The sequence below is a fragment of the Phyllostomus discolor genome, chromosome 5, assembly GCF_004126475.2.
Source record: "Phyllostomus discolor isolate MPI-MPIP mPhyDis1 chromosome 5, mPhyDis1.pri.v3, whole genome shotgun sequence".
Classification (NCBI taxonomy): domain Eukaryota; kingdom Metazoa; phylum Chordata; class Mammalia; order Chiroptera; family Phyllostomidae; genus Phyllostomus; species Phyllostomus discolor.
The window spans coordinates 31364774-31391797 of NC_040907.2; the positions used below are offsets into that span (position 1 = coordinate 31364774).

General features: G+C 37.2%; 1 protein-coding gene and 1 pseudogene across 4 annotated transcripts in view; both read right to left on the reverse strand.

The window, feature by feature from the left end:
- LOC114496533 (intracisternal A particle-promoted polypeptide) overlaps positions 1-23783 on the reverse strand; it is a 41838-nt gene extending 18055 nt beyond the window's left edge. Inside the window, exons 1-7 of one of the 4 annotated variants that reach the window (XM_036026000.1) lie at positions 23591-23781; positions 20739-21080; positions 15289-15720; positions 10347-10502; positions 9153-9320; positions 3951-4088; positions 830-952 (exon numbers count right to left, since the gene is read on the reverse strand). In XM_036026000.1, coding sequence (XP_035881893.1) covers positions 830-952; positions 3951-4088; positions 9153-9320; positions 10347-10502; positions 15289-15720; positions 20739-21033 — 1312 coding nt within the window. In that variant the 5' untranslated portion in view covers positions 21034-21080; positions 23591-23781. Of the gene's footprint in view, positions 1-829; positions 953-3950; positions 4089-9152; positions 9321-10346; positions 10503-15288; positions 15721-20738; positions 21081-23134 lie in introns of all 4 variants that reach the window. The other 3 variants (XM_028512077.2, XM_036026001.1, XM_028512078.2) reach the window with 3 other exon arrangements.
- Positions 18917-20064, reverse strand: LOC114496163 (annotated as a pseudogene).
- Positions 23784-27024: the final 3241 nt, after the last annotated feature.

Below are 27024 nucleotides of genomic sequence, written 5' to 3' on the forward strand. Positions count from 1 at the left end.
CACTTATAAATAAAGGCATTAAAATAGATAATCTCCAGGATGCTTCTGTAGGTCTGATTTTAGCTGGGAAGATAAAGATAATAAATATAAAACAACTAAAGAATACTGTAATATTAAATAACAGAATATAGTCTGCACCATGTAATTTGAACATTAAATGCTAGTGTAAATCTGAGAAGGTACTCACAAAGCAGGAAGAACTTGAGCTGGGAATAAAGCAGGCTGAGTTGTCATATAACAATGGCCAGGCTGCTTCCTACTCTGCAGGTAAATATAACTCTGCTCTCCAACTCTGGACAGAGAATCAGGTTTTATTTGACAGTGCTTACTACCTCTCAGGTATAGTAGACAATTAAAATAATGTCTGTATACCACTTTAATATTTGGTACAATATATTTCAAATCTATCATGGCATTATATTCTGTGTGGACTGAATCACAATGCATCCTTTAAAAATAACACTGAAGCAGCCTATAAGAAGAGACTGTGATGATTCTTTTTGATATTCTCTCCCTCCTTAGAAACACTTACTAAGGCCTGCATAGGAAAGAAAATTATTAACAATAAAGAATGACTTTTAAATGCTTATTGTGCTAGTCAAGTATTTTTGCCTATTTGGAATTTAAATTCTAGCTTTGTTCATTTTGGAAAAAACTGATTATTTTGGCAATACAGAAATACAAAAATAAGAGGATAAAAACCGAACTTCAATATTGTTAGTGTTAACCATTTAATACTAACATAAACTATACTTCTATGTAAATGAAGCCTCAAGCTCAGTTTCTAAAAATATATTTTTTCCGGAAAAATATTTTATACAATAATCACCTTGCATTTCGCAACAGCCAAAGTAGTAGCGTGACAAAGCCATGTTGCCAACTACTTCCCATTTATTTTCATCAGGATCAAATCGTTCAATGGTGTTCCCTATCTCAGCTCCAACCCATCCACCTGTAACCAAAGAGAAAAATTTTATGTCTGGAATAAAGGAATCTTAATTATCAAAAAACCTTAGGAAACTTTTGATCTTACAACTTCATATTATGGGTGATTATTACATGGAACAGAGGGGTTATTTGTCCAAGATCACATGAGAAGTTTCAATTTGACTGTGAGTAGAATTCAGACTTTTTAACCCTCTGCCTTTTCAACATGAGATTTAATATAAAACAAAAAACAAACACTTCAACATATTGCATAGGAAATTTGGCATTTCACAAAACTTTCATTATTTTTACAAAACTATCTTTTAAAACAACTTCTGCATATTCAGAATGCTTAATAATCATGAAATTTAACTATCAGCTAAAGTGCTTCATTGGACATCTCATCTATATATTTTATCTCCATCTCTAAGAGTTCCACATTTGATAATATTCCCCAAGTAATACTATTTTCAGAATAAGAATTTATAAACCTGAAAGGATACAAGTTTTTTATGGGAGTGAAGGAAAATTTCTGAAGTAATCAGAATCTGATTAAGAATTTAAATAACAGACTTCTGGTCAAGATGGCAGCAAAGGTAAACATGGTTCACCTCCTTGCACAACTACATTAAAATTACAACTAAAATGTAGAACAACCATCACTCAGAACTGTCAGAAACTGAGATGAATGCAAGTCTGACAACTATGGAATTAAAGAAACCACATCCATCCAGACTGGTAGGAGGGGCAGAGACGTGAAATGGGCTGGTCCTATATTCACCTATGGTGGATAAAAATTTGGGAAATATATCTTGGGAGCAAGGAGTCCTAGCCTCACACCAGACCCCATAGCCCAGGGTTCCAGTGTCAGGAAGATAAGTCCCCATAACTTCTGCCTGCAAAAACCTGCAGGGATTGAGTCAGTAGAAGAAATTTCTAGAGTCCCAAGCAGTTCCCCTTAAAGAACCTATTCATGGACTTACTCAGATTCACTCCCTCTGAGCTCCAGCACCTGGGTAGCAGCTTGAAAGACACCAGTGGCACACAGGGAGGAACTGAAGTGTCTGACATCAAGGTGGGAGCTAGGAGACTGCTTTCTACCAGAGAGAAAGACTGGCAGAGGCTGTTGTCCTTTTTTTGAACCCTCCCCCCACAGAGCCACAAGCTGGCAGGTGGGTGCCATATCTGAGACTCCATCAACCTGGTTGACATTGTTTTCCCTGCCCATAAGATCCCCTGAGATTTGTCCCACCCAATTTACAGGCTCACCAAACTTTTAACCATGACTTTTTCATATGAATGGCTGGTCTTAGCTCATGCTTCACAACTTCTTAAATCCTCTCAAACCAGAAACAGCTGGCCTCATTAAGCCCCAAGCCCCTGTACCTGTTGCTAAGTGGCCCCAGGCCCAGTGCTAGCACTAGCCATCTTAGATTCATAGCTTGGCTTCACCTGGGCATCTCCAAGCCCAGATACATCTCCAAGCCATCTCATACTGGTTTATAGCTCATGCAGGGTTGCCCCAGGTAGAATGCAGGTGGGGGATGACCTCGCCTGCAACAACCAGGACATCCCAGAGCCTGCACAGCCAGTGGACAGCTACAGACCATATTAGAGCACCACCACCCTGACCCTGCACAGTTAATCCTCCATGGAGGGTGAAGGTTAGCGGGCAATGATTACAGTCAGTCCTTGCAACTGACTGGCCTGGGTAAATCCTCCCATTGACCTGCCAACACCAATCAAGGCTCAACTACAAGAGGAAGACATACTCAGCTCACATGGAGGGCACACCTTAAGTACCTAAAAGAGGATAGTGCAAGGAGTCTTTGGGATAACTTTGAATGACCTAACACTGACATCATAGGGTGCCAGAAGGAGAAGAGAAAGAGCAAGAAATTGGAAATCTATCTGAAAAAATAATGAAAGAAAACTTCCCTAATTTAGGGAAGGAAATAGACATGCAAGTCCAGGAAGCACAGAGAGGCACAGAAGGTAGATGCAAACAGGCTCACTCCAACACACATCATAGTTAAAATGCCAAAGGTTAAAGATAAAGAGAGAATCTTAAAAGCAGCAAGAGAAAAGAAGTTAGTTACTTATAGGGGAGTTCCCATAAGACTGTCAGCTTATTTTTCAAAAGAAACGTTGCAGGCTAGGAGGGATTGACAACAAATATTCAAAGTCCTGAAAAGCAGGGACCTACAGCCGAGATTGCTTTACCCAGCAAAGCTAACATTTAGAATTGAAGGGCAGATAAAGAGCTTCCTAGACAAGAAAAAAACTAAAGGAGTTCATCATCACCAAAACATTATCATATGAAATGATAAAGGGGCTTATTTAAGAAAAAGAAAAAGATCAAATATGAACAATAAAATACAATAGCAATAAATACATATCTATTAACAATTGAATCTAAAAAACAAACTAAGGATACAAAATAAACAGAGACAGAATCACAGATAACAAGAGAAGATTTGCCAGATGGGAGGGGAGTTTTTAGGGATGGGTGAAGAGGTGAGGTGGCTAAGAAATACAATTAGGGCCCTTGCTGGTGTGGCTCCATGGATTGAGCACTGGCCTGCAAATGGAAGTGTTGCTGGTTACATTCCAAGCTAGGGCACATGCCCGGGTTGGGGGCCAGGTCTCCAGTTGGGGGCAGGTGAGAGGCAAACAATCTATGTTTCTCTCACACATTGATGTTTCTCTCCCTTTCCTTCTCCCTTCCCCTCTCTATAAAAAAAAAGAAAGAAAGAAAAATATTTAAAAAATACAAATAGGTAGTTATAGAATAGCCATGCAGATGTAAAGTACAGTATAGGAAATGGAGTAGCCAAAGAACTTATATATATGACATTGACACAAACAATGGTGTGGGAATTGCCTGAGGAAGTAGAGGGTTCTGGGTGGAGGGGGGCAAAGGAGGAATAATTGGGATAACTGTAATAGAATTATCAATAAAATATAATTTAAAAATAGAATTTAAATAATATTAGATATCCTTAAGTGAATAGCATAATTACCCAAAGCATAGATAGCCCCATTACAGACACATACTCCCAAGCCACAGCGGGGGTGATTCATTGAAGCTACAGTTGTCCACTGTTTAGTAACTGGATCATAGCATTCAGTACAGTCAAAAATCATTGAATCTTTTTCACCTGAGTTAAATAAGAGAGACACATATGAGGAGGTTTACTGATGCTAATAGCCTAGCATCATATTTACAATATACAGTAGCATTCCATGTTGTCAGAAATTCAACTATTATATCTGATTTATACTATTTATTAAATTCATTTGCTCAGCATGTTATTTTGAAATCATAGCACCATTATTTAGTAAACTCCATTTAATGAAGCAATGACATAATCTTCCTATTATCTATTACCACCAAACAATCCATATAATTTGCATTTTGACTCTTATAAAATTTGAGTTTTAATGTAATCCTTATCTAGCAACAAATAGAAAATGAAACTTTAAAAAAAGATATCACTTAAGTCCTGACTGGTGTGGCTCAGTGGTTTGGGCGTTGTCCTTCAAAGCAAAAGGTTGCTAGTTTGATACAAGCCTGGGCTGCAGGCCAGTTTTCCAGTTGGGGTTCTGTGAGAGGCAACCAATCAATGTTTCTCTAGCCTATCTGTGTTTCTCTCCCTCTTCTTCTCCCTCCTCTCCCCTCTCTCTATAAATAAATAAAATCTTTTAAAAAATGATACACAGAATAGAATTTTAAAATATACTATACCTAGGAGTAAATCTAATCAAATATTGTACAAGACCTCTATGGTTAAAATTTATAAACTTTATTTATTTGTTTATTTGTTAAATATTTTATTTATTTATTTTTAGAGAGAGAGGAAGGGACGGAGAAAGAGGAGAGAGACATGATGTGAGAGAGAAACACCTATTAGTTGCCTCTCATATGTACCCCGACCAGGGACCTAACCGCAACTCAGGCATGTACCCTGACTGGCAATGAACTGGTGACCTTTCACTTTGCAGGTTGATGTCGAACCAACTGAGCCACACCAGTCAGGGCTACAAACTTTATTTAAATAATTGTTTTCTTTTTTAATCCTTACCCAAGGATATATTCACTGATTCTAGAGAGAGAGAGAGAGGAAAAAGACAGAGAGAGAGAGAGAAATTTTGATTGATTGCCTCCTGCAAACGCCTGACTGGGACCTAACCACAGCCAGGTATGTGTGCTGATAGGGAATCAACAGCAATCTTTTGGTGCATGGGATAAAGCTCCAATCAACTGAGCCACACTGGCCAGTGCTACTTAAATAAAATTGTAAATAAGGAATATCTAAATAAGTGAAGAAATGTATCACCTTCATGAATCAGAAGAGCCAATGTAAAGACGATTATCCCCAAACTGATTTATAGCTATAATTTAATCCCAATTTTTAAGATATCCTTTCTTTCTTTTTTTAAATGCATTTCTTTTTTTTTTTAGATTTATTTACTTATTTATTTCTAGAGAGGGAAGGGAGGAGATAGAGAGAGAGAATCATCAATGTGCAGTTGCTGGGGGTCATGGCCTGCAACCCAGGCATGTACCCTGACTGGGAATTGAACCTGTGACACTTTGGTTCACAGGCCGCGCTCAATCCACTGAGTTACGCCAGCCAGGGCAGATATCCTTTCTTTTTTATTGGATTACATTTAACACAATATAAAAGTTACAATCTCAATTTTTAAGTTTATAGTTCAGTGATGTTAACACATTCATATTGTTGTGCAGCCATCACAACTATCCATCCCACAACTCTTTCTGTCTTATCAAACTAAAACTATACCTATTAAACAAAAACTCCCCATTTTCCCTCCCAACCCCTGAAAATCACTATTATATTCTGTCTTTATGATTTTGACTACTCTAAGTACCCCATATAAGTGGAATCATACAGTATTATTTTAAAAAACAAACCGATTCTAAAATTGAAATGGGAAGTACAATGGTCCAAGTACTCTCACAAAATAATGTTGAGAAACTGCCTTATCAGATAAGCTTATTAGACTTAAAATAGAACTTTAGTAATTAATATAGGGATAGACAAAGAGACCAATGGAACAGAAATCTAGAAATAGATCCATACATATGTAATTATTTGATATATGACTCTGTGTACTACAGAGCAGTGGCAAAAAAAGTTTTTCCATGCTAGGATAATTGTTTATATAGATATAAAAAAAAACTGGTTCCTTACTCACACTATTTATAAAAACGCAAATCCAGGTAGATTACAGATATAAATGTAAACAGAAAAACTACAAAATTGTAGAAAACAATAAAGGTATGTATCTTTGTGACTTTGGAGTAGAGAAGGATTTCTTTAAAAAAGTACAAGAGCCCTGGCCAGTGTGGCTCAGTTGGTTGGAACCTTGTTCCATAAACTTAAGGTCACGGTTCAATTCCTGGTTAGGGCACATGCCTAAGTTGAGGGTTTAGTCTCAGCTGGGGTGCATATGAGAGACAACCAACTGGTGTTTCTTTCTCACATCAATGTTTCCCTCCCTCTCTCACTTCCTACTTTCCTCTCTCTCTCAAAACAATACACTGTCCTTGGGTGAGGATAATAAATATATAAATATATACATGCATATAAGAAACACTGAACATAAAGAGAAAAAAAATAGAGTTGGCTACATTAAAATTAAAAACATCTGTTTATCAAAAGATCCCATAAAGAGTGTGAAAGGTGAAGCAGCAGAGTAGGAAAGATATTTGCAGCGCATACAACTTTATAAGGGCCTAGAATCCTGAATGAATACAAAACTCCTACTGTGTAGAAAAGAGTTAACATAGCAGGCCCAAGACTGCCTATCCTTAGAAAGGCCTCCTTTGCGAGGTTGACCCTTGGCTGGAGTCTGGGGGGAAGTTGACTAAACAGTTCCCTACACAGATATAAAATTTTCCCCAAATAATAAGAATGGCTTTTTGAAGTGATGAAAATGTTCTGGAATTAGAGGTGATGGTTGCACAACTTGGTGAATATACTAAAAACCACTGAACTGTATACACTAATGGTGAATTTTATGGTATCTTAATTTTTAAAAGTAGTATTTAGAAAATTAACCCAGATATGTATCTGGAAGGAAATAAACTAAACTATTAACTGTGATTATTTCTGGATGGTATAATTATAATATGGGTGATTTTTCTTTTTTTATTGCTTTTTAAAGATTTTTTAAAAAATTGTAAATTTATTTTTAGAAAGAGGGGAAGGGAAGGAGAAAGAGAGGGAGAGAAGCATCAGTGTGTGGTTGCCTCTCAAACACCTACCACTGGGGACCTGGCCTGCAACCCAGGCATGTGCCCTGACTGGGAATCGGACCAGCGACCCTCTGGTTCACAGCCCACACTCAATCCACTGAGCTACACCAGCCAGGGCACTTTTTAAAGATTTTTATGTATTTATTTTTAGAGAGAGGGCAAGGGAGAGAAGAAGAGAGGGAGAGAAACATTGATGTGACAGAGAAACATCAATCAGTGGCCTCTCATATGTGCCCCCAGCTGGGATTGAATCCATATCCTAGGCATGGGCTGTGACTGGGCATTGAATCAGTGACATTTTGCTTTGTGGGAGGATGCCCAACCAACTGAGCCACACAGTTCAGGGCTTTATTTTCTTTTCCCTTCCCTCCCTCCCTTTTAAAAGATTTTATTTATGTATTTTAGAGAGGGGAAGGGAGGGAGAAAGAGGAGAGAAACATCAATGTGTGGTTTCCTCTCGAGTGTCCCCAACCAGGGACCTGGCCCACAATCCAGGCATGTGCCTTAGACTGGGAATCGAACTGACGACCCTTTGATTTGTAGTCTGGCACTAAACCCACTAAGCCAACACTAGCTACAGCATTTTTTTTTAATATGCTTTGGTTTTAGCAAAATTTCCTACAACAAACCTGAATTACTTTGATAATAAAAATTATTTTAAAATTATATAATGAGGAATCTTAATATAGCAATGCTGGTAGTATTAATAACAGCTAGAAAAGTCATAGCATTTTTGAAGAGCCCCCATAAATACTCTGTGGCTTTAGGAAAGGGGATACATATATATGCAAGTATCACATGGGACACCGTGACCCTAGGTTAAACAGGAGAGTTCATGCAAGGAAACTATCCACAATTGCCAAAATATATACATAAAAAGAACTATTAGAGTTCTAGTCAAAGATTATATAGAACTATGGTTTTAAGGCTTAAAACTTTAAAGTCTTTGTTGGGATTTTCATATGCACCATCAAATTTACTGATTTAATGAAGTTTTTGAGGGATAATTATGTCCTTTCCAAAGGATAAAAATAAACTATTCCCTACTGACAGTATTATAGTCAGAAAACAACAACATTTTTGACATACAATTTTTAGTGTTTTAGACTGACTCACAGAAATAAAACAAAAAGACTGGCTATAAGGGTTAGAGATTAACTATCTTGATTTGTTGCTATAACAACAAAATTATCCAGAAGTAAATATTGATGTTAAGTGTCAGCATTTCTTCTCTTTACATCTTTCTGTAATTATTTCCCTCCAACATTCAAATTTAATTTTATTTATTAACCACTTTATAATTCAGAATATTTTCAGAAAACACAATTTCAATCAAGAAATATATCATAACGTCTAGTTGACCAGTTTTTTAAATATCCCACTGTCCAGATAACTTAATTAAAAATTTGTATGCCCTGGCTGGCGTAGCTCAGTGGATTGAGCGCGGGCTGGGAACCAAAGTGTCGCAGGTTCGATTCCCAGTCAGGGTACATGCCTGGGTTGCAGGCCATGACCCCCAGCAACTGTACATTGATGTTTCTCTCTCTCTCTTTCTCCATCCCTTCCCTCTCTAAAAATAAATAAATAAAATCTTTAAAAAATTTTTAAAAAGTTGTAATGCAGCTTTAAGAATTTAAAAGTTTTTATAAATGTTGGCCTAAATTTTGATGCCACATTTTATGGGCAACTTTTCAGTAAAATCAAACCTAAGTATTCTGCCTTATGATAAATCACAGTATCCCTCTAGTCTGAAATATTCAATATCTTATGTTTCTTTTTTCACTCATTTATTCAATAAATATTTAATAAGCACAACTGTATCTATGTATAAGCACAACTGTATCTATGATAGTACCTAGCAATATATATATGGCATATAAGAATTCAGTCAACTTACAGCTAGAGACTAATAAGGAAAATACGACATTATCATTATTACCTCCAATAGCGTACACCATTCCTCCCAGAACTGCTACTCCCAGCCCGCATCGAGCCTGATGAAGTGAAGACACAGTGGTCCAGTACTGGCTAAAAGTGTCAAAACGTTCTACACAGCTGAGGGCTCTGCTGTCACTCCAACGACCCCCTTGCAATCGAGTATATCCACCTGAACAAAGGAAGGATAAGAGGAACATGGCAGATCCTTTATTGCTAAATATGGAAATGGTAGTAAGGAGAAAAATCTAGCCTTCTACATCTAGACATTCAGTATTACCTATTTCATAGCAAGGAATAAAAGCTTTAGAGCCTGCCATATATACACATACTATTCATAAATGTGCCAAGTTCTGAGAGATTATGGCTTAAATGCAATGAGTTAACCACAGTATTCTACTACCTGGTCTTGGTTATAATAGAATATTAGCTAAAACATAAATCTAGGAGCTGGTTATCTGTCTAGTTAAAAAGTTTCATTATGGCTTCTATTAGTGTCTATTTCAATTAAAAATAGTGAGTTGAAACTCTGGTTTGGTTGCACATCCCATCATTAAAGAAGTTTACCATGCACTCAAAAATTACCTATTTATATATCATAGCATACATAAAATTATACATTTAATTACATGTATAATTATACAGAATTTATTTATATATAAATTATATATAAAAATCTGGTCAAATCTGTCTATATGTATATATCAAATATTGATGAGGTTTAATGCTTTTAAATAAAAAGAGTTTTACTATGTTTATCTGATATGCCTCTGGATTATCCTGCACACCCACACTTTGGAGACCACTAGTTTCCATCATCCCTAATAACTATATAAGACACTATGAATAGTGTAATATTTTTGAGGTTTATTTTCCTTATATTTCACTAGAATACAAATTTTCAATTTTTAAAGTAATATTTCTTTAGTTAGCTATTGACAATAATGAATAATCTAAGAACCCAAAAGAATAGATCACAGAATAATAGATGTCAGAAGAGTAGCTATTTACTCTTGGATGTGTTCATTGTATTATAGTAGCTGCAATTTATAATCTGAGCCTGTATGGAAATTAAGTGTCTATTTTACATACTTGAATATTTTGAAATGTATAATAACAACAATATATTAAAAGGTTTTGATCCTTAAAATTCCTACAATAGAGATAATTTCTATTACTTTTTAAAAGAGGTTCTTACCTACTGCATACAGGTACTTTCTTGCTTTCTTTCGAGGTCGAACCTTAGATGTCTGCAGAAAACTACAAAACTTGTTCTCTTTGGGAGATCTGCACACCTCACAGTACTCTTTCAAAAGTGTTTGCAATGCAACACGAAGATTAAAATCAGATACTCCTAAAGTAATGTTGTAAAAGATAATGTTTAACCAACTTGTAAATAATATTGAAAAGACATGACTACCTAAGATAAAACACATTTAACAATCAAAAAAATAAAATCTCATCATCAAGCCCTGGTCAGGTAGCTCAGTTGGTTAGAGCATCCTCCAAATATGCCAAGGTTGTGGGTTCAATCCCTGTCAGACATACACAAGAACCAACCATGATGGAAACATGCCTGGGTTGTGGGGCCATCTCTGGTTGGGGAGCATGCAAGAGGCAACTGATTGATGTTTCTCTCAGGCATCAATGTTTCTCTCACTCTATTTCTCCTTCCCTTACCCTATCTCTAAAAATAAATTAAAAAAAATTTTTTTAAAAGAATCAACTAATGAATGCAAATAAATGGAACAAATGGATTTCTTTCTCTCTCTCCCTCTCCCCTTCTTCTCTCTTTGTAAATTTAATCAGTTTTTAAAAATCATCATTAAACAATGGTGTTTGTTTTCTACAATACCAAATATTTTCTCATTGCTACTAAAAAATATTTTCTTTAAATCAAAGGGTTTTAAAAAATGTTTCATAACAGGCAATTTGTAAATACATGTATGAGAATTTCTAAAATAGAGGCAAGGTGAAGCCCTGGCTGGCATAGCTCAGTGGAACTGAGTGCGGGCTGTGAACCAAAGTGTCACAGGTTCAATTCCCAGTCAGGGCACATACCTGGGTTGCAGGCCACAGCCCCCAGCAACAGCACATTGATGTTTTCTCTCTCTTTCTCTCTCTCTTTCTCCCTCCCTTCCCTCTCTAAAAATAAATAAAATCTTTAATATAAAAAAAGAAATTAAAAAAAAGATGGCAAGGTGAAACAGGATCACAACTATCTAACAAAATGAAAATACAAAATATAAAGTAGCCCCAATTCTATACATACAACTAATAACAAAAGGATATAAAATTATGTCATAAGCTTTCAAAAATGACAGTTAAAGCAGAAACAAAAGATCTGTGTTGGAATGAGGTCCATTTCCTAAAAGACATTGAGCATGATTTTATAAGTTGTTCCTGCTCAAAAGTATCATTTATAATTTAGAATATTATCTCACCAAAATTGCTGTTAAATAAAAATCAGGGAAATTCTAAATAAAAAGAATTCAGAAAATATAATAACGACGAGCCTTTCTTGAAAAAAATACTTTGTGATAAAAATCCAGCCAACTAAATGATTTTGATGAATCAAAAAAGAAAATACAGGAATAAAAAGACTATGAAAAACTTTTAGAGGGCATCAAATCTATTTAATATAGAACAAAGCGCAGAGCTGAGAGAATCATGACTGCAAAAAATCTATACAAAGGTATAAATATTGAAGGGGGTAAGAAAAATAAGAATGCTAATTATCTCAGTTTTTCTTAGCATAGAGTCTATACTGTTTAAAACTGAAATGCAAAATGAGACTATGACTTCATCTTTTAGTGACTTCATCTTTTGTCCTTAACTCTATTAGTGCTTTCTAGAATGAGTTTTCTTAGGATAGACATTTATCTGAAATTACCATATTTTGCTGTCTAATGTGCATTTTTTTGCCATATTTTTGAGGGAAAAATAGGATGAACATATACATGGGCAGGTAGACCATGGGTATAATAATGGGTAGAATAAGCCTACATGGAAGGTGCACAAAATGGGAGGTGCAGAACATGGCAAATAATGGAGGAGTTATTACTTCAGCTGCTTGTTAACTTTGAGGGAGAGGTAAGTACCATGTTTAGATTACAAAAGTGTAGAGAAGCAGTAGGCTTCGATAAGGCTTGTAACGAGTCAGCAACCATATCCAACCATTCATCCAACCTCCTATACAGTGATACCTGAATGTTAATTATAACTGGTTATTTTGGGGTGACAGACTTTGGATGATTTATTTTTTTTATACTTTATCACCTAAACTTTTTATAAAACCATGTACCATTTTAAAATTTTATTTATTTTTATTTTTAGAGAGAGGGGAAGGGAAGGAGAAAGAGAGGGAGAGAACATTGATGTGTGAGAGAGACACTGATTGGTTGCCTCGCATATACTCCCAACCAGGAATCTGGCCTGCAACCCAGACATGTCCTGACCAGGAATAGAACCAGCAACATTGTGGTTTGTGGGATGATGCCCAACTCACTGAGCTACACCAGTCAGGGCAAACCATGTACCATTTATAAAAATCTATACATTTCATATAACATAATTTAACCATTTCAAGGAAGGCTTCTGCCCTCTCCAAATTTTGTGGTAGAGTCTCAATACATTTTTACATAAATTGTCTTTTCTCCAACGTGATCAAAAAGAAAAAGTTTCAAACTTGAAAAATACTAAGGTTGTTATTTATTTATTTATTTACCCTCACCTGAAGATGTGTTTATTGTTTTTGTTTTTTTAGATAGAGAGGAAGGGAAGGAGGAAGAGAGGAGAAACATCAATGTGAGGAGAAACATTGATTGGCTGCCTCCCATCCACGTCCTGCCCAGGGATTGAACCCACAACCTAGGTATGTGCACTGACTAGGGATAGAACCTGCAACCTTTTGGTGTACAGGACCACCCTCTAACCAACTGAGCAAACCAGTCAGGGCTTAAGGTTGCCTTTTTTAAAAATCCTCCATTTACTTCTCCCTTGCCTCTTTGCAGTTTTCTTCCAGTGAAATACCTTTAGGTGGTAACTATTGGGCATGCTTATAATAAGCAGTACAAGACTGGACTATTTAATACTAAGTTGTAGGAAAATATACCCCAATTCTAGGGAATATTCCTTTGCTCCTGGCAGAGAAACTTTTCTTTAGCATGCTGTACCTATGACACTTGAAAAAAAACTAACTCTACCATGAAAGCTTTTGCCCTATTCCTAAATTCTCCCATGATTCATGCAAAAATGTGTATGGATAATTTCCCTCTTCTTGTTTTAGCATGGGTTTATGGATTCCTCACCTGTGATTATACCTACTCCGAAAATGTATTTGTAACCCAAATCAACACTCATGGTGCTTTCCTGGTCATTCATGGATATCTCACAGAGTGGCAAAAAATGTGAATCATCTGACTTGACTGTTCCTAAATGAGACTGAATGAAGTGATACTCTATCTTTTGTTTCAGTTCTCATACTGTAAACAAGTGTCCTTTTCAGATTTAATGTCATGTTTTTCACATTTTTGAGTTCCTTGTTGGTGATTTTGCTGTTTAAAATGCTTAAGTGCTGCCCAAGCGTTCCTAAGTGCAAGAAGGTTGTGATGGCCTTACATAGAAAATGCACACATTAGGTAGGCTGCATGAAGGTAGGAGTTATAGTGCTTTTGACATGAGTTCAATGTTAATGCACCAGCAATATATAATAATAAATAAGGTATTTTAACAAATATACATAAACAAGATTATGTATTGATCAGTTGACAAAAATGTCATGACCAGAGGCTTTAAGAATTTACTCCATTTCTCCCCTAGGATCAATGGCTTAGTATTTGCCAATTCAATGTTTATGGTAACTTTATAGAACATAACTACCATGAATAATAAGGATATATATTTGAATTAAAACAATATCACTCAGAAAACCTACAAAATTCTGTTAACACTGTTAAGTTACAGTGAGAAAAAATAAAAATCCACATTAAATATACTTCACAGAATTACACTTTTAATTCTAATAGTATACTTAATTCATAAGATCATTTATAATTCAGTCACATCCTAAATTTTCAAGTGCAGGACAAGAGTTAAAACTTCAAATCTTGAAACCAGGTCTAAAATAGTCTTTAAAAATAAAATTAAATATTATTTTTTCTAATATAAAGATGAAAACTATTTTATACCATGGTGAAAAGTATTTTCAAAGTTTAGAACCTAAAGATAATTCAAAGGCTACTTCGGAGCTACAATATCATATCAATATAAAATTTATTTTATAATGAGGACTTGTAGGATTTGTTATGTTTATGTTTTGGTTTTAGCATATACATTTCCCTCAAATGTTAGAATTTGCTGACTTTTTATTTTCTATTTTTTTAAATAATTGGCTTTAATATATTTATATTAATTAATTCATTTTTTATTTGAGAAGGGAAGGGAGGGAGAGAAACATCGATGTGGGAGAGAAACATCGATGTGGGAGAGAAACATTAATTGCTTGCCTTTTATACCAGGAACCAAACCAGCAACCTAGGCATGTGCCCTGACGTCCAACCCACTGAGCCACATGGGCTAGGGCTTTGCTGACTTTTTAAAAGTGACAAGATGCCTCACTGGTGTGGCTCAGTGGGTTGGAACATCATCTCATGCACTGAAAGACTGTGGGTTCGATTCCCAGTCAGGGCACGTACCTAGGCTACAGGTTTGGTTCCTGGATCAGGTGCGTACAGGAGGTAACCTATCGATGTTTCTGCACATGGATGTTTCTCTCTCTCTCCCTTCTTCTCTCTCTGGAATCAATTTTTTTAAAAAGTGACCAGGAAATCTTACACTGAAATAATTGGTACCGTCAAAAACAGCAATGTCTCAGCTCAGTCAGTAATTTTATCTGTAACTCTCATCTCCATTAGTACTGAATCTCAAGAAAGGTACATAAGAATTTTATTAAAATAAAAGGTAGAAATATGGAAACACTACTGTCTACCCACAAAACCAAAAGTATATATCTTGGCATACAGTAATCATTCAATAAATGTCTACTATTGAACTGAAAAATAAAAACACCATTACATTTCACACAGAAAAAGCAACCAGACAATTAATTGACTAATCTGATATGCAACAAAAATAATTACCTTCTATATACTTTAAAAGCCTCTGAGGAGGTAGTAAAGGGAATCGAATTGGGTCTAGCACTTCCACCACATATTTTTTTCTCTTTCCTAGATCTTTGAGAATCCACTGCATTGCAGCTAAGAAGACTTGGTATTCATCCTCAATGCTAAGCTCTTCACTTCTCAAAATTTTGATCAGCTGATCTTTTGTAAGTGCCAGGAACTCTTCCCCACTCTGAACCTCCAAGAAATGGACATGAATATAGTTTTCTGTGAATTCCAAAAGATCGTGGCAGGCAATTTGCTCAGAGAACTGAAAGATCCCAATGCAGTTCAGTGGATCAATTTGTCCTTTCAGAAATTCACAACAAAGATTAACAACTTCAGTCAATTGTAGCATGTCTGCTGCAACAATCAACTCCTGAACATTATTCACACTTATGTTCACTATGCCTAGGGAAACAAGAAGACAAAATAACCAGTACAGTAAAATAAAAACAAACATTAGGCTTATATTTTTTAAAAAATATATTTTATTCCACTGATTGCTAAGTAAAAATCAACAAAGGATTTATAGAAAGGGCACAAAACTTAAATAATAATGATAACCTAACATTTATGGAATGCTTACAATGAACCAGACACTGCATTAATTGCTTTCTACATTAATTTAACCCTGAATACAACCCTATATAGTAGGGGTTTTTTTCTTTCTTATTTTTGTATTAAGAAAACAGAATCAGAAAGTTTAAGTAACTTGTCTCCAAGTCACATGGTTAAGTGAGTTGAGGGTAGGGATTGACACCAAAGTCTGTGCTTTTAACATTGGGCTATATGAATCTACTAAACATTTAGTTAGGCACTGGGGAAGGTAAGACTGAGGCTCTATCTTCGATTATGATAAAGTGCCATACAAATGTTAATTTTAATATTAGTTATAACCAAGAGTCTATAACATATGAGAAGTTATTAATACTTCACATTTAAGTAACTATATATACCACTTTCTTTCCAGATGGCTTCACTTTCATATATTTACATAATGACTTTGGAACAACATCAGTCAATTATACTTAGAAGGAAAAAAAAAAGCCACTGTAATTCTCCTTCCTTATAAGGATAAACTGTCTATTCAATTTTGTACTTTCCCTTTATCCCTTTAATTCTCATTTATTTCACTAAACTATTTCCCTAAAATCTGTACTCCCAATTAGAATTATAAAGTCTGTTGGGGCGAGGCTTGCCCCTTTTGTATTTCCAATGACTAGCCCATACTAGGTGCTCAAGAAACTTGTTTTGAATAAATGAGTGGCCAAAAAAATTATGGCGAGAGGAAGGATATGGCTTATTGAATGCAAACAGGGGGTTTTCCAAAAGTATAAGAAGTCAAATCCACCACAGGAGTAAAAGTAGTGGCTTCAAGGAAAACTAAGATAAGACTTACTTGAATAAAATGAGAACTCACCACAAACTTCGAGAAGAACATGGATTGTGAACTAAGGGGGGTGAATGACTACTACTGGATAAAGCTGTTACTTCAGACTAATAAAAAAAATGCCCTCCAATTTAATAAGGTTTTATAGATTACAAAGTGTACTTTTACATTTACAAGTATTAAAATTTATCTCATTTAACCTTCACAGGAATTATAAAGTGCTATTTACAATTCCCCACTTCACAATAAGGAAAACGAGGCTCTCACAAACTCATTTCTATTTTGTAAATACATTATCTGTATTACCTAGAAAACTCTGTAAAGGCAGAAGCCACGACTGTCTTATTTACTTCATATCCCTAGTACCTACCTCAAAAAGTATTCATAAATATCTGTTGAAAGAATCAATGAATAAATGACTAAAGCTAAATGAAATGCCTTGTACCACACAGCTAACTAGTGGCAGAGCTAGATCACAAACAAAGGTCATTTGATTCTAAATGAAGTGCATAAAAATCTAAGGTAAGAAATATCTGTTAACACCTATTAGAACTGTGAATGGTTAATAAAGAATGCATAGAGCCCTGGCTGGTGTGGCTCAATGGATTGAGTGCTGGCCTGTGAACCAAAGGGTCATTGGTTTGATTCCCAGTCAGGGCACAAGCCTAGGTTGCTTTGCTAGATCTACAGAGTAGGGGGCACATGAGAGGCAACCACACAATGATGTTTCTCTTCCTCTCTTTCTCCCTCCCTCCCCGCTCCAAAAAAAGAAAAAAAAAAAAAAAAAAAAAAGCAAAGACAAGTCCAAAGGAGAATCAACAAAATAACAGATTTTGCTGCCCCCACATCTCCCCAAAAGGAAACGTTATTACAGTGAAATCAAAGAACATGTTTCTTTTTTAAAACTAATTGTATCAAAGACTACAGTTTCCTGACCAATAAATACCCCAAATTCATTTTCTTTTCATATTTACTAACAGAACCTAGATTTTGGGTGGCAATTGTGCACAACTGAAAATTACATTTCTTAGCCTCCACTTGCAGACAGAAATTAATTTTTTGAATGAGTTTGGCCAACAAGATATAGGTGCAATTACTGGGCAGGGTTACCAAAAAACTTTAAAAAATGATAGATTCAGCTGGCAGACTCTTTTGCTTTTTCCTCTTCCTCCTTCCACTGGCTGGAGTTCAGTGAGCATGACATTAGAGGCTGTAAGCTATAGGTGGTGGAGTAAAATGTCAGAAGAATAATGGGACACCAATGACATCATGAAGCCACCAAATTCCAATATCAGCCTTGGAATTACTATGAATTAATTTTTGTGGAAAAAGTAAGTAAATTCCTATCTTATTAAGTCACTTTTATCTTTTACTAACACTGTTCTTAACTGTTATACCAATTTTAGCCTTAAATGTCAATATTGTACAATGTTATTTCCCTGTAGATATGCTCAGTAGCTTTCACTTCTCTGGGTTTTACCATTTTTTACTTCTTTGGTTCAAGTGCTAATCACTAGCAATATGACAATGATGCCATGAATATTCTTTCACTATATATCTCTTCTTGTTACTATCAGACAACAGAGGCGGGAGACACAGCATGTGGTATTCTGTTTTTATATAGTTTAACACTAATTCCTTTGGATTAATGTGTTAATTTCTACTTTGCAAATATGAGAAGCAGGGGTATTTATGAAGCAGTTTTCAGCTCACATAAGTCATATATAGAAAAGTGAGATCAAGAACATCTCATGAGCCCTGGCTGGTGTGGCTCAGTGGATTGAGTGCCAGCCTGTGAACCCAAAGGTCACCAGCTTAATTCCTTGTCAGGGAACGTGCCTGGGTTGAGGGCCAGGTCTCCAGCTGGGGTCAGGCGAGGGGCAACAGGCTGCTGAAGTACTCTCATAAACATCAATGTTTCTCTCCCTCTCTTTTTCCCTCCCTTCCCCCCTCTTGAAAAATAAATAAATCTTTAAAAACAAAAAAAAAAGAAACACTTTTTCAGGCCACATAATTATCTCCTTAAAGGAGGGCATAGTATATTCTCAAAACTAGACCAAACATCTTTGTTTTCAAACTTTTTTTCCAGATTGTAATATATATTCACTACAGAAAAAACTTCAAGGCAAAAAAATAAAAATTAATATTAAAATCATACATTTTGTAATATACATATACTATTAACACTTTACTATATTTCTTTTTTCTTTTATGGTCCTAAATTGTTTATTAGGTAAGAATTTTACAAACATGACACATATTAGCAGGAACAGTGGAACTGGAGAGTATTGTGCCTTCTCTAAGCTGCAGGGCAAGAACCATCAATAGTGTGGTGGAACTTGTGGCCTTTTCCAAGGCCATGGCCCTCACATCTCCCTGTGCTTGAGGGCTGGTTTGGTGATCCATTGGGTGTCAGGATTCCTTCTAATAGCCTTATGGAATGGGTCAATGAGGATACCTCAAAGAATTTGTACATGGAATCTTCACCAACCCAGTAAGAATTCAGGACTCTCAGAGCCCCATAGTGGCACCCAGCTCGCCCCTCAGCAACAGATTAAAGACTTTGGGCAAACTTCAGTTGGTTAACACCATGATGGACAGGCTTCCCATAGGTCATACCCTTAGGAACAGGGCATTTGTGGCCACCATGCACACACAAATCTGATATATGACATAACCTTGTTTGGCCTTGTATCCCAGATTATATGCTTTATTGGGCCTGGTCGGGTGGGGGGCCCTGTGGAGTTCAGAGAGCTGGCAGTACTGTCAGCAGTGCACCCTGAGAAGGAAGCACTGGAAGCCAAAATAATTTTAGGACTGTATAAATGTAACTGTTCCTTAACTGTTAAGGAGTTGAAATTACATTCCACCCTTTGAAGGCAATTGGGAGGCTGATGTGTCCCCTGGTGAAAATGAGTTTGACACCCCTGGCTTACCTTATGGCTGTGGCCAGGTGGAAAGAAAGAACCTCCCTATTCTACTTCTTTCAAATCTTTTTTCCATGTATATTTATCTATGTTACATATCATATGAGGCATATTTTATACATAGTTTGTGTGAATTTTCTATATCGTTAACAAAAACATATCAAAAATATTTTAAAGATAAAAGTTTTGATTAAATAATACATCTTGATTATGAACATTTTGAGAAAAAACCAAAAAAAGGAGAAATAAGAATCTTTCATATTCCATCACCTAGGAGGTAAATATCAACCCTGGTCTTTTTTCCTGTGCACAAACACACACAAATGACCCTGACTCGTGTGGCTTAGTAGGTTGGGTCATCCTGCAAACTGAGGGGTTGCCAGTTCAATTCCCCATGAGGGCACATACTTGGGTTGCAGGCCAGGCCAGCCCCATGTTGGAAGCATGCAGAAGGCAACCAACTGATGTGAAAGAGAGGGAGAAAACATCAAAATCATTTATTTTTAGAGAGAGGGAAGGAAGGGAGAAGAAACATCATCAGTTGCCTCCCATACCCCTAATTGGGGGCCTGGCCCACAACCTAGGCACGTGCTCTGATGGGGAATCAAACCATCAATCTTTTGGTTTGTGGGACAATGCCCAAGCAACTAAGCCATACCAGTCATGCCCACACACAAATGCTTAAACAAAACTGAGGTGGTATTATATCCATATTTTCTTCATTTAATATACTGCAAACATTCTTCCATGATAGTACACATTTAAATCATTTGTGAGATCTAAAAAATATTCCATTATATATACATGCATCATGATTTTTTTAACTATATAACCTATTGAGGGACGATTAGCTTGTATTCAATTACATACTATTATAAATAATGTTACTATAAATATCTTGGTACGTAAATGTTTGCCTGTATCACTAATTAGCTCCTTAGGATTCCTAGAAAAGGAATATAGTGTCAAAAGATACGAACTTTTCAAAGACTCATAATAACATATTGTCAAATTATGTTCCATATATATAAGATCAATTTATGTTTCCATAGCAGTACATGAGTGATTTCATCATTCTCCACTTAAAACTAAAGGTTCACGTAACATACCTGTGTAAATGAAATCTAGAAGTATTTGAAATATTCCAGCTTCAATTCCTAAAATCTGTACAACATCTTTTGAAGACTCTTTCATTCCTCCAGTGAACAAAGCTGCAAAGTAAGGACTACTGGCAGCCAGAATCAGCCGATGAACTTTAAAAGTTTCCTTCCCAACTTGTAGCTGCACATCACAGAAATGCTGTCCATTTCTCATTTTATTGATCTGGGCCAAGATGAGTTGGGCATGTTTATCTGAGGAAAAAGAACTATCACCAGCCTTGGGACAGCCCTCATTAGCCATCATGATGATTAATTAATTTAAAGGACTGCTGCCCATAATCTGATCCTGCCCTGAAAAACAAACAGAAAGAGACCAAACAACATTTTTTTGTTTAACATGTCTTCTACTCATATACATATGAAACACTCCCCATCCTCAAGGGTCTTACTAAATCTACTTAGGGACATAAAACACACATGAAACAAATAACGACTCAGCTGTGTGGTACCATTCCTAGGGTTTCAGAGAATGGAATAAGTAATGGAGTCTAAAATAATTAGAGGATACTTTACAAAAGACCTGAACTGGATACTGAAAGATAAAAACTATAAGGAGGGCATTAGCCTTTCTGGGTACAGTAAAGAAGATACGGAAAGATACAAAGACAGAAAGAAGTATTTGTACACTGCAATAGGAAAGCAAGCACACATTGCAGCCAGAATGAACTTTCAAAATGCAACTATAATCAGGGCAACTGTCTGCTTAGCATCCTTCAATTTGTACACTTCCCTTAGTACACAAACACCTTTAAATCTCACCTCTGTCTACCTATCCAGTCCTATTTCCTATACTTCTCTTTGAACTTAATACTCCAACGCCTAACAATTTGCAGTTCTCTAACGTGATTCTTTCATGGCACCCTTCCTCACCATTTCCTTCTGGATCTTTGTTATAATTCAAGACTGTTCAAACATAATTTCCTTCAAGAACTCATCCCTGTTCCTTTCTCCTCTGGGTTAGGTGCTCACTCTAAGCTTACCCGTTTTACAGCCTATACCACACTCTATCTTGTCAGACACTCTATCACTCTACTCCCTACTCTTTCTTTGATAGTTCCTTGAAAGACAGCCCCTTAAATGCAGGGACTATCTTTCATAGATATAGCACAAGAATCTAACATATATTAGGTTTTCAAATGTTTGTAAAATGAATGAGTACAATGAAAAATAATAGCTTGGGTTGTTTCTGTTTAACTCTGATAGCTTTTCCACACATTATGCCAGTTGGAATTCTCACAATAATTAATTGGTTGGAAGAAAGGATATTGTTATTCAAAATGAGAGAGAAGGAAATAAGCTCAGCTTCCCAAGGACAGTGTTAGTGGAATGAGAATCAAAGACATAATGCAAGTTACTTTTCAAATAAAGAAACCACGTGATTCTTTATTCAAGGAATATGAGGTGAGGAGATTAAGCACAGGGGAAATCTAAGATGACTAAGGTTTTGTAATGTAAGCGTCAAGGAGAATTGGTAATAAGGCTGACAGGAATCGTGTGGGCTGATGTTAGAAAAATGTGGGTAAGTTTATTGCATCCACACTTACCAAAGTAAAAATGACTAAGCTGATTATCATGACTACCTAGGAATTAATTTGAGAAATTTGAGAAGTTGCAAGGTGGCTGCTAAAAGTTCACATCAGTATCTACAGAATGTCAATACAGTAGACTTAACTGGCACTTAAATCTCTACATAGTAATTTGACCTGCAGATATTAGTAAACATGACCAGACTATCAGCCTTTATTCTGTTCCAGATTTCTTCCTGTCAGCAGATTTTGTACTTCGGTGATCTAATTACAAGGTATCTTCAGGGCATCAGGCACAGTCACTGGGCTAAAATGCTACCTCCTTCTACTAAAGAGTTCACTGAGTATCTATTCACTGGGGTAGCAGCGACGGCAGAAATTGTAATTTATTACCACTTCTTAGAACTACTGATACTCCTGGCTGGTGTGGCTCTGTGGATTGAGTTGCTGGCCTGGGAGCCAAAGTGTCACCCACTGGGTTGCCAGTCAGGGCACATGCCTGGGTTGCAGTCTGGGGGGGTGCGCAAGAGGCAACCACACACTAATGTGTTTTTCCCTCTCTTCTCCTTCCCTTCCCCTTTCTCTAAAAATAAATAAATAAAATCTTAAAAAAAAAAACTACTGATACTATTCCACTGCCATAGTAGCATACTTCACCCCAAAAGGCACACGTGGTGTGACTGGATTTCCACAGGAAAGATCAGAACTCCGGGACATTGCACAGGGATGTAAGAGACCAGCATCAAGAGACTCAAACTTGAAAGACAGATTAGAGCAGCCCAGAAGTAAAAAAAAAAAAAAAAAAAAAAAAAGACCTACGTTTGGTGGCCTTGTAGACCACGAAAGTTCCTTCAGCGGAGTGTCAGAAAGAATCCCAGGGCCGGCAAGCATCAAAACAAACAAAGCCACGAGGCTCTTTGTGCTTGATTTGAGCGCTGGACCTGGGGAGTTCCTTCAGTGCGGAGACACTGCAGGCGGATAAACGTCCGACACTGTCTGGGGCTGGGAAGGCCTCTCAGACGGGACTGGGATAGCAGACTGGCCGGGGCTGGGTCTTCGGACTCCCCGGTGGAGGCGGGGAGCCGAGCGGACCGGACGAAGTTCCGGTTTTCGTGACAAAAACACATCGACTGGCAGAGGTATGCCCGAGCGGCGAGAGGGAACGGTTCCAGAGGCTCCTTTTCCTCTTCCTCAGAGGTTCCGAGAGCCGGAGAGAGCCCTAGAGGAAATTCCCAACCCCGTCAAAAACGCACCCTGAACTCAGGCCCTCCTTACCCGCTGCTTCCCCTTCCCGCCCGCTCAGGCTCTGCGCGCACACTCGCGACCCGCACCGGCACAGAGGGGGCGGGGGAAACCTGGCTTGGACGACGAGGTGGGGGGTGACCAGGCAGTGCGCGGTAGATCCAGGGGTGGACGCCAGGCGAGGCGAGGCCTGGTGGAAGATGCCTGTCGCGCTTCACCCGCCCCGCACGGGTCTGCGCATGCGCGGTGCTCTTCCGCTCGCTGGTAGCGACGTCCCCGCCGCTTGCGCGGCCGCCACCCCAGGCTAGTGCTTGATTCCCTCTGAGAACCGTTCAGCTGCAAGGAAGACGTCCTTCCTGGGGACTGCCGCGTCGTCCTTTCCATTCCACGGACGCTCTCTTCATTTTTGTGGCATCCGAGAGAGCCCGCGAACCTCAGTGCCAAGGAAAGACAGAGGAGAACATCCGGCAAGGCACTTCTAATTTTTTAACTTAATGTTTTTATTGAAATAAAATGGGCGTATAACACAATTAGTTTCAGGTGTACAATGTAATGATATGATATTTATAGTTTCTCTCCATTCTTTACTAGATCCTGGCACTGTGAATGTATGTCTACTTGAGGGAAGGGAAAGCTCGGAACATTCAGTTCTTTTCATTGTAGAACCTCATATGTCGCATTAGTGGCTTTCAGACTTGTTGACCCCAGCCCAGAGTGAACAAAAACATTCTACATCAAACCCAATAATACCACGTATGTGTGTATGTAAAGGAGTATACCTGAAACAAAAAACGTTTTTTTTAATTTTATTTTTCAATTACTTATATTCAATATTATTTTGTATTTCAGGTGTATAGCATAGTGGTTAGATAATCATGTACTTGAACAAAGTGGCCCCTGGGTGATATTCAGTAACCCACCTGGCATGGTACATAGCTGTAAACCATTATTGACAATATTAACAAAATTTTGTACTTACTACCAGCAATACATTAAATTTCTATTTTATCTTTTTTGTTGCATTATTAAAAATGCTAAAAATGGACCCATTATCAGGCAAATTTGTCAAAGACTTGGAAATGAGTGAAAGAGATTGCTGGGTGCCCCTTCAGTGTAAGTCTGGGCATTGTCTAGCAGAAGCTAGAAGGATTTGAATCCATAGGGACCTCCGACTTTTTGTTGACTAAGTTATTTTACAAGAAAATTGATATTTAAAATAATTGTTGTCCACTCTGTAGAAAAGATGCCCCCAAAACACTACATTAGCCTATGGTATATTAAATTATTTTTGCCTCTTTTAGCAAATTCATTTCAACATGTCTGATTTTTAGCAAATTTGTACAACATTCCTATAACATTTTCCAGCTCTCTCATTAATTAGTTAATAAGATAAATGTTTTTGACATGTGTTTATTTACTTATTTAAAAGGTGTAATTTTTTAAAATTTATTTACTTTTAGAGAGGGGGGGAGGGAGAAAGCAAGAGAGAGAAATATGAATGTGTGATTGTCTCTCATGTGGTCCCCACTGGAGACCTGGCCTGCAACCCAGGCATGTGCCCTGACTGGGAATCAAACTGGAGACCTTTTGGTTCTCAGGCCGATGTTCAGTCCACTGAGCCACACCAGCCAGGGTAACTTCTATATGTTGATTTTATAGACGACAACTTTGCTTAATTTAACACCCTTACTAATTTTAAAAAATTGTAGGTTTTTTTTATTTTTCTGTGTAAATGAATATATCAACTACACATATGATAGTTTTGTGTCTTTCTTTCCAAACTTGTATCTTATTTCATTTTCTTTTGTTTACTTGGCTGGCTAAGATTTCCAGTATAAGGCTGATTGCAGAAGCAGTATAATGTAGGAGTTAATGCATTGAATTCTGAGCCAAATGCCTAAGTCCAAAACCTGGCTCTGCCACTCTGAGATCTTGAGCAAGCTGTTTAACTTTTCTTATAACTCATATTTTTTAAACTAAACTATGTCTAATTATTTCACATCATTTAATTGCTGTAGGATTAAATCTGTTAATGTATGTAAAACACTTCTAGGAGTGTCCAACTTTCTGGTGTCTCTGGGCCAGACTGGAAGAAGAGTTGTCTTGGACCACACATTAAATATATTGTGACATGTAATCACACAAAAAAATCTCATAATGAGATGTGGGGGGCCCACAGCGTCCCCCCCACCACCACCATGAGAATAAGTCTACCAAGACATGGTCTGCTTGGGGGGAAAGGTGGCCAATCTCTCAAAGGAGAAGGACCAGGAACCTATTCCTCAATGAGCTTTTGTTGGGTTTAATTTGCATAGGAATACAGGGTATATACGTAAATCTCATCAATCATTGTCAGGCAGATATGACTAAATAATAGATTACATCCAAAGAACTCTGAGGGCTTATTCTGAGTCAGATAGCTACCGTGGTCAGATAGTTAAAGAGCCATAAAACTTTGGGGAACAAACTCACTTCATGCTTGGATCCTTATCATTTAAATTGAGGGTATTAGTAAAGTAGGTTTCATAGGATTTTACGCATTCTTTCTTAGGCCTGATTGCCCCAGGGAACCCGCCCTTTCCAGAACACCTATGTCTGCACCTACCTCCAGCATTGTTTCAGGCTTAAGTCATTGTTTCAGGCTTAAATCAGTCAGGGAAAGTAAGGCAGCCAAGAGATTAGGAGACTTCTTGCAGATAGAATGAGAACTCAGGCTATTCAAAGCCAAGGGGCAAATGTCCATCACCCCCTTTTTCTATAGCCCCCCCAAGTCTTTCCCTGAGGGCCCCTTCATGACCATGCCTCTCTTAGGTCATACCTCCTTTGAGTAATCTTACCCGTCATTGGCTAACCAGTCATCTACCCTGAGCCAAGCAGGGTGAAGTGAAAGGGGGCAGAGGTGGTGCCACTACAAGGAAGATAAGCTTTGTCTCCTTAATGGCTTATGGTCTCAAGGTCTTTTTATTCAGCCTTAGCCATGAGGGATTACAACTTCTGAAACCAGGCAGGGAGCTTCCAATAATGTTTTAAGTAAATTTATGATTTTGGTTTGGGCTGCATTCATAGTCATCCTGAGCTGCATGCAACCCTTAGGCTGCAGGTTGGACAACACTGCAGGTACCTGGTAACTATTAGCACTTCAAAATCAATAAAACAAAAATAGTAATATCAAATATCCATCTACATTTTTTTTTAAAGAACTGACTTTAGCTTTGTTGATTTTTCAATTACATCTTTGTTTCCTTCTTCATTACCTTCCACTGTAATATATTATTTCCTTACTTTAGCTATTATTGAATTTGTTTCTCTTTTTCAGTTTCTTCAGTTTTTTGGTTGCTTAGTTCCTGACTTCTCAGTCTTCCTTCTTTTAAAATATAGGTTTAAGGCTATAAATTTACCTTGTAAGTATTGCTTAGAATGTAAACATGAATGGTACCCCTGGGAATTAGACAAACAAAATAGCCCTG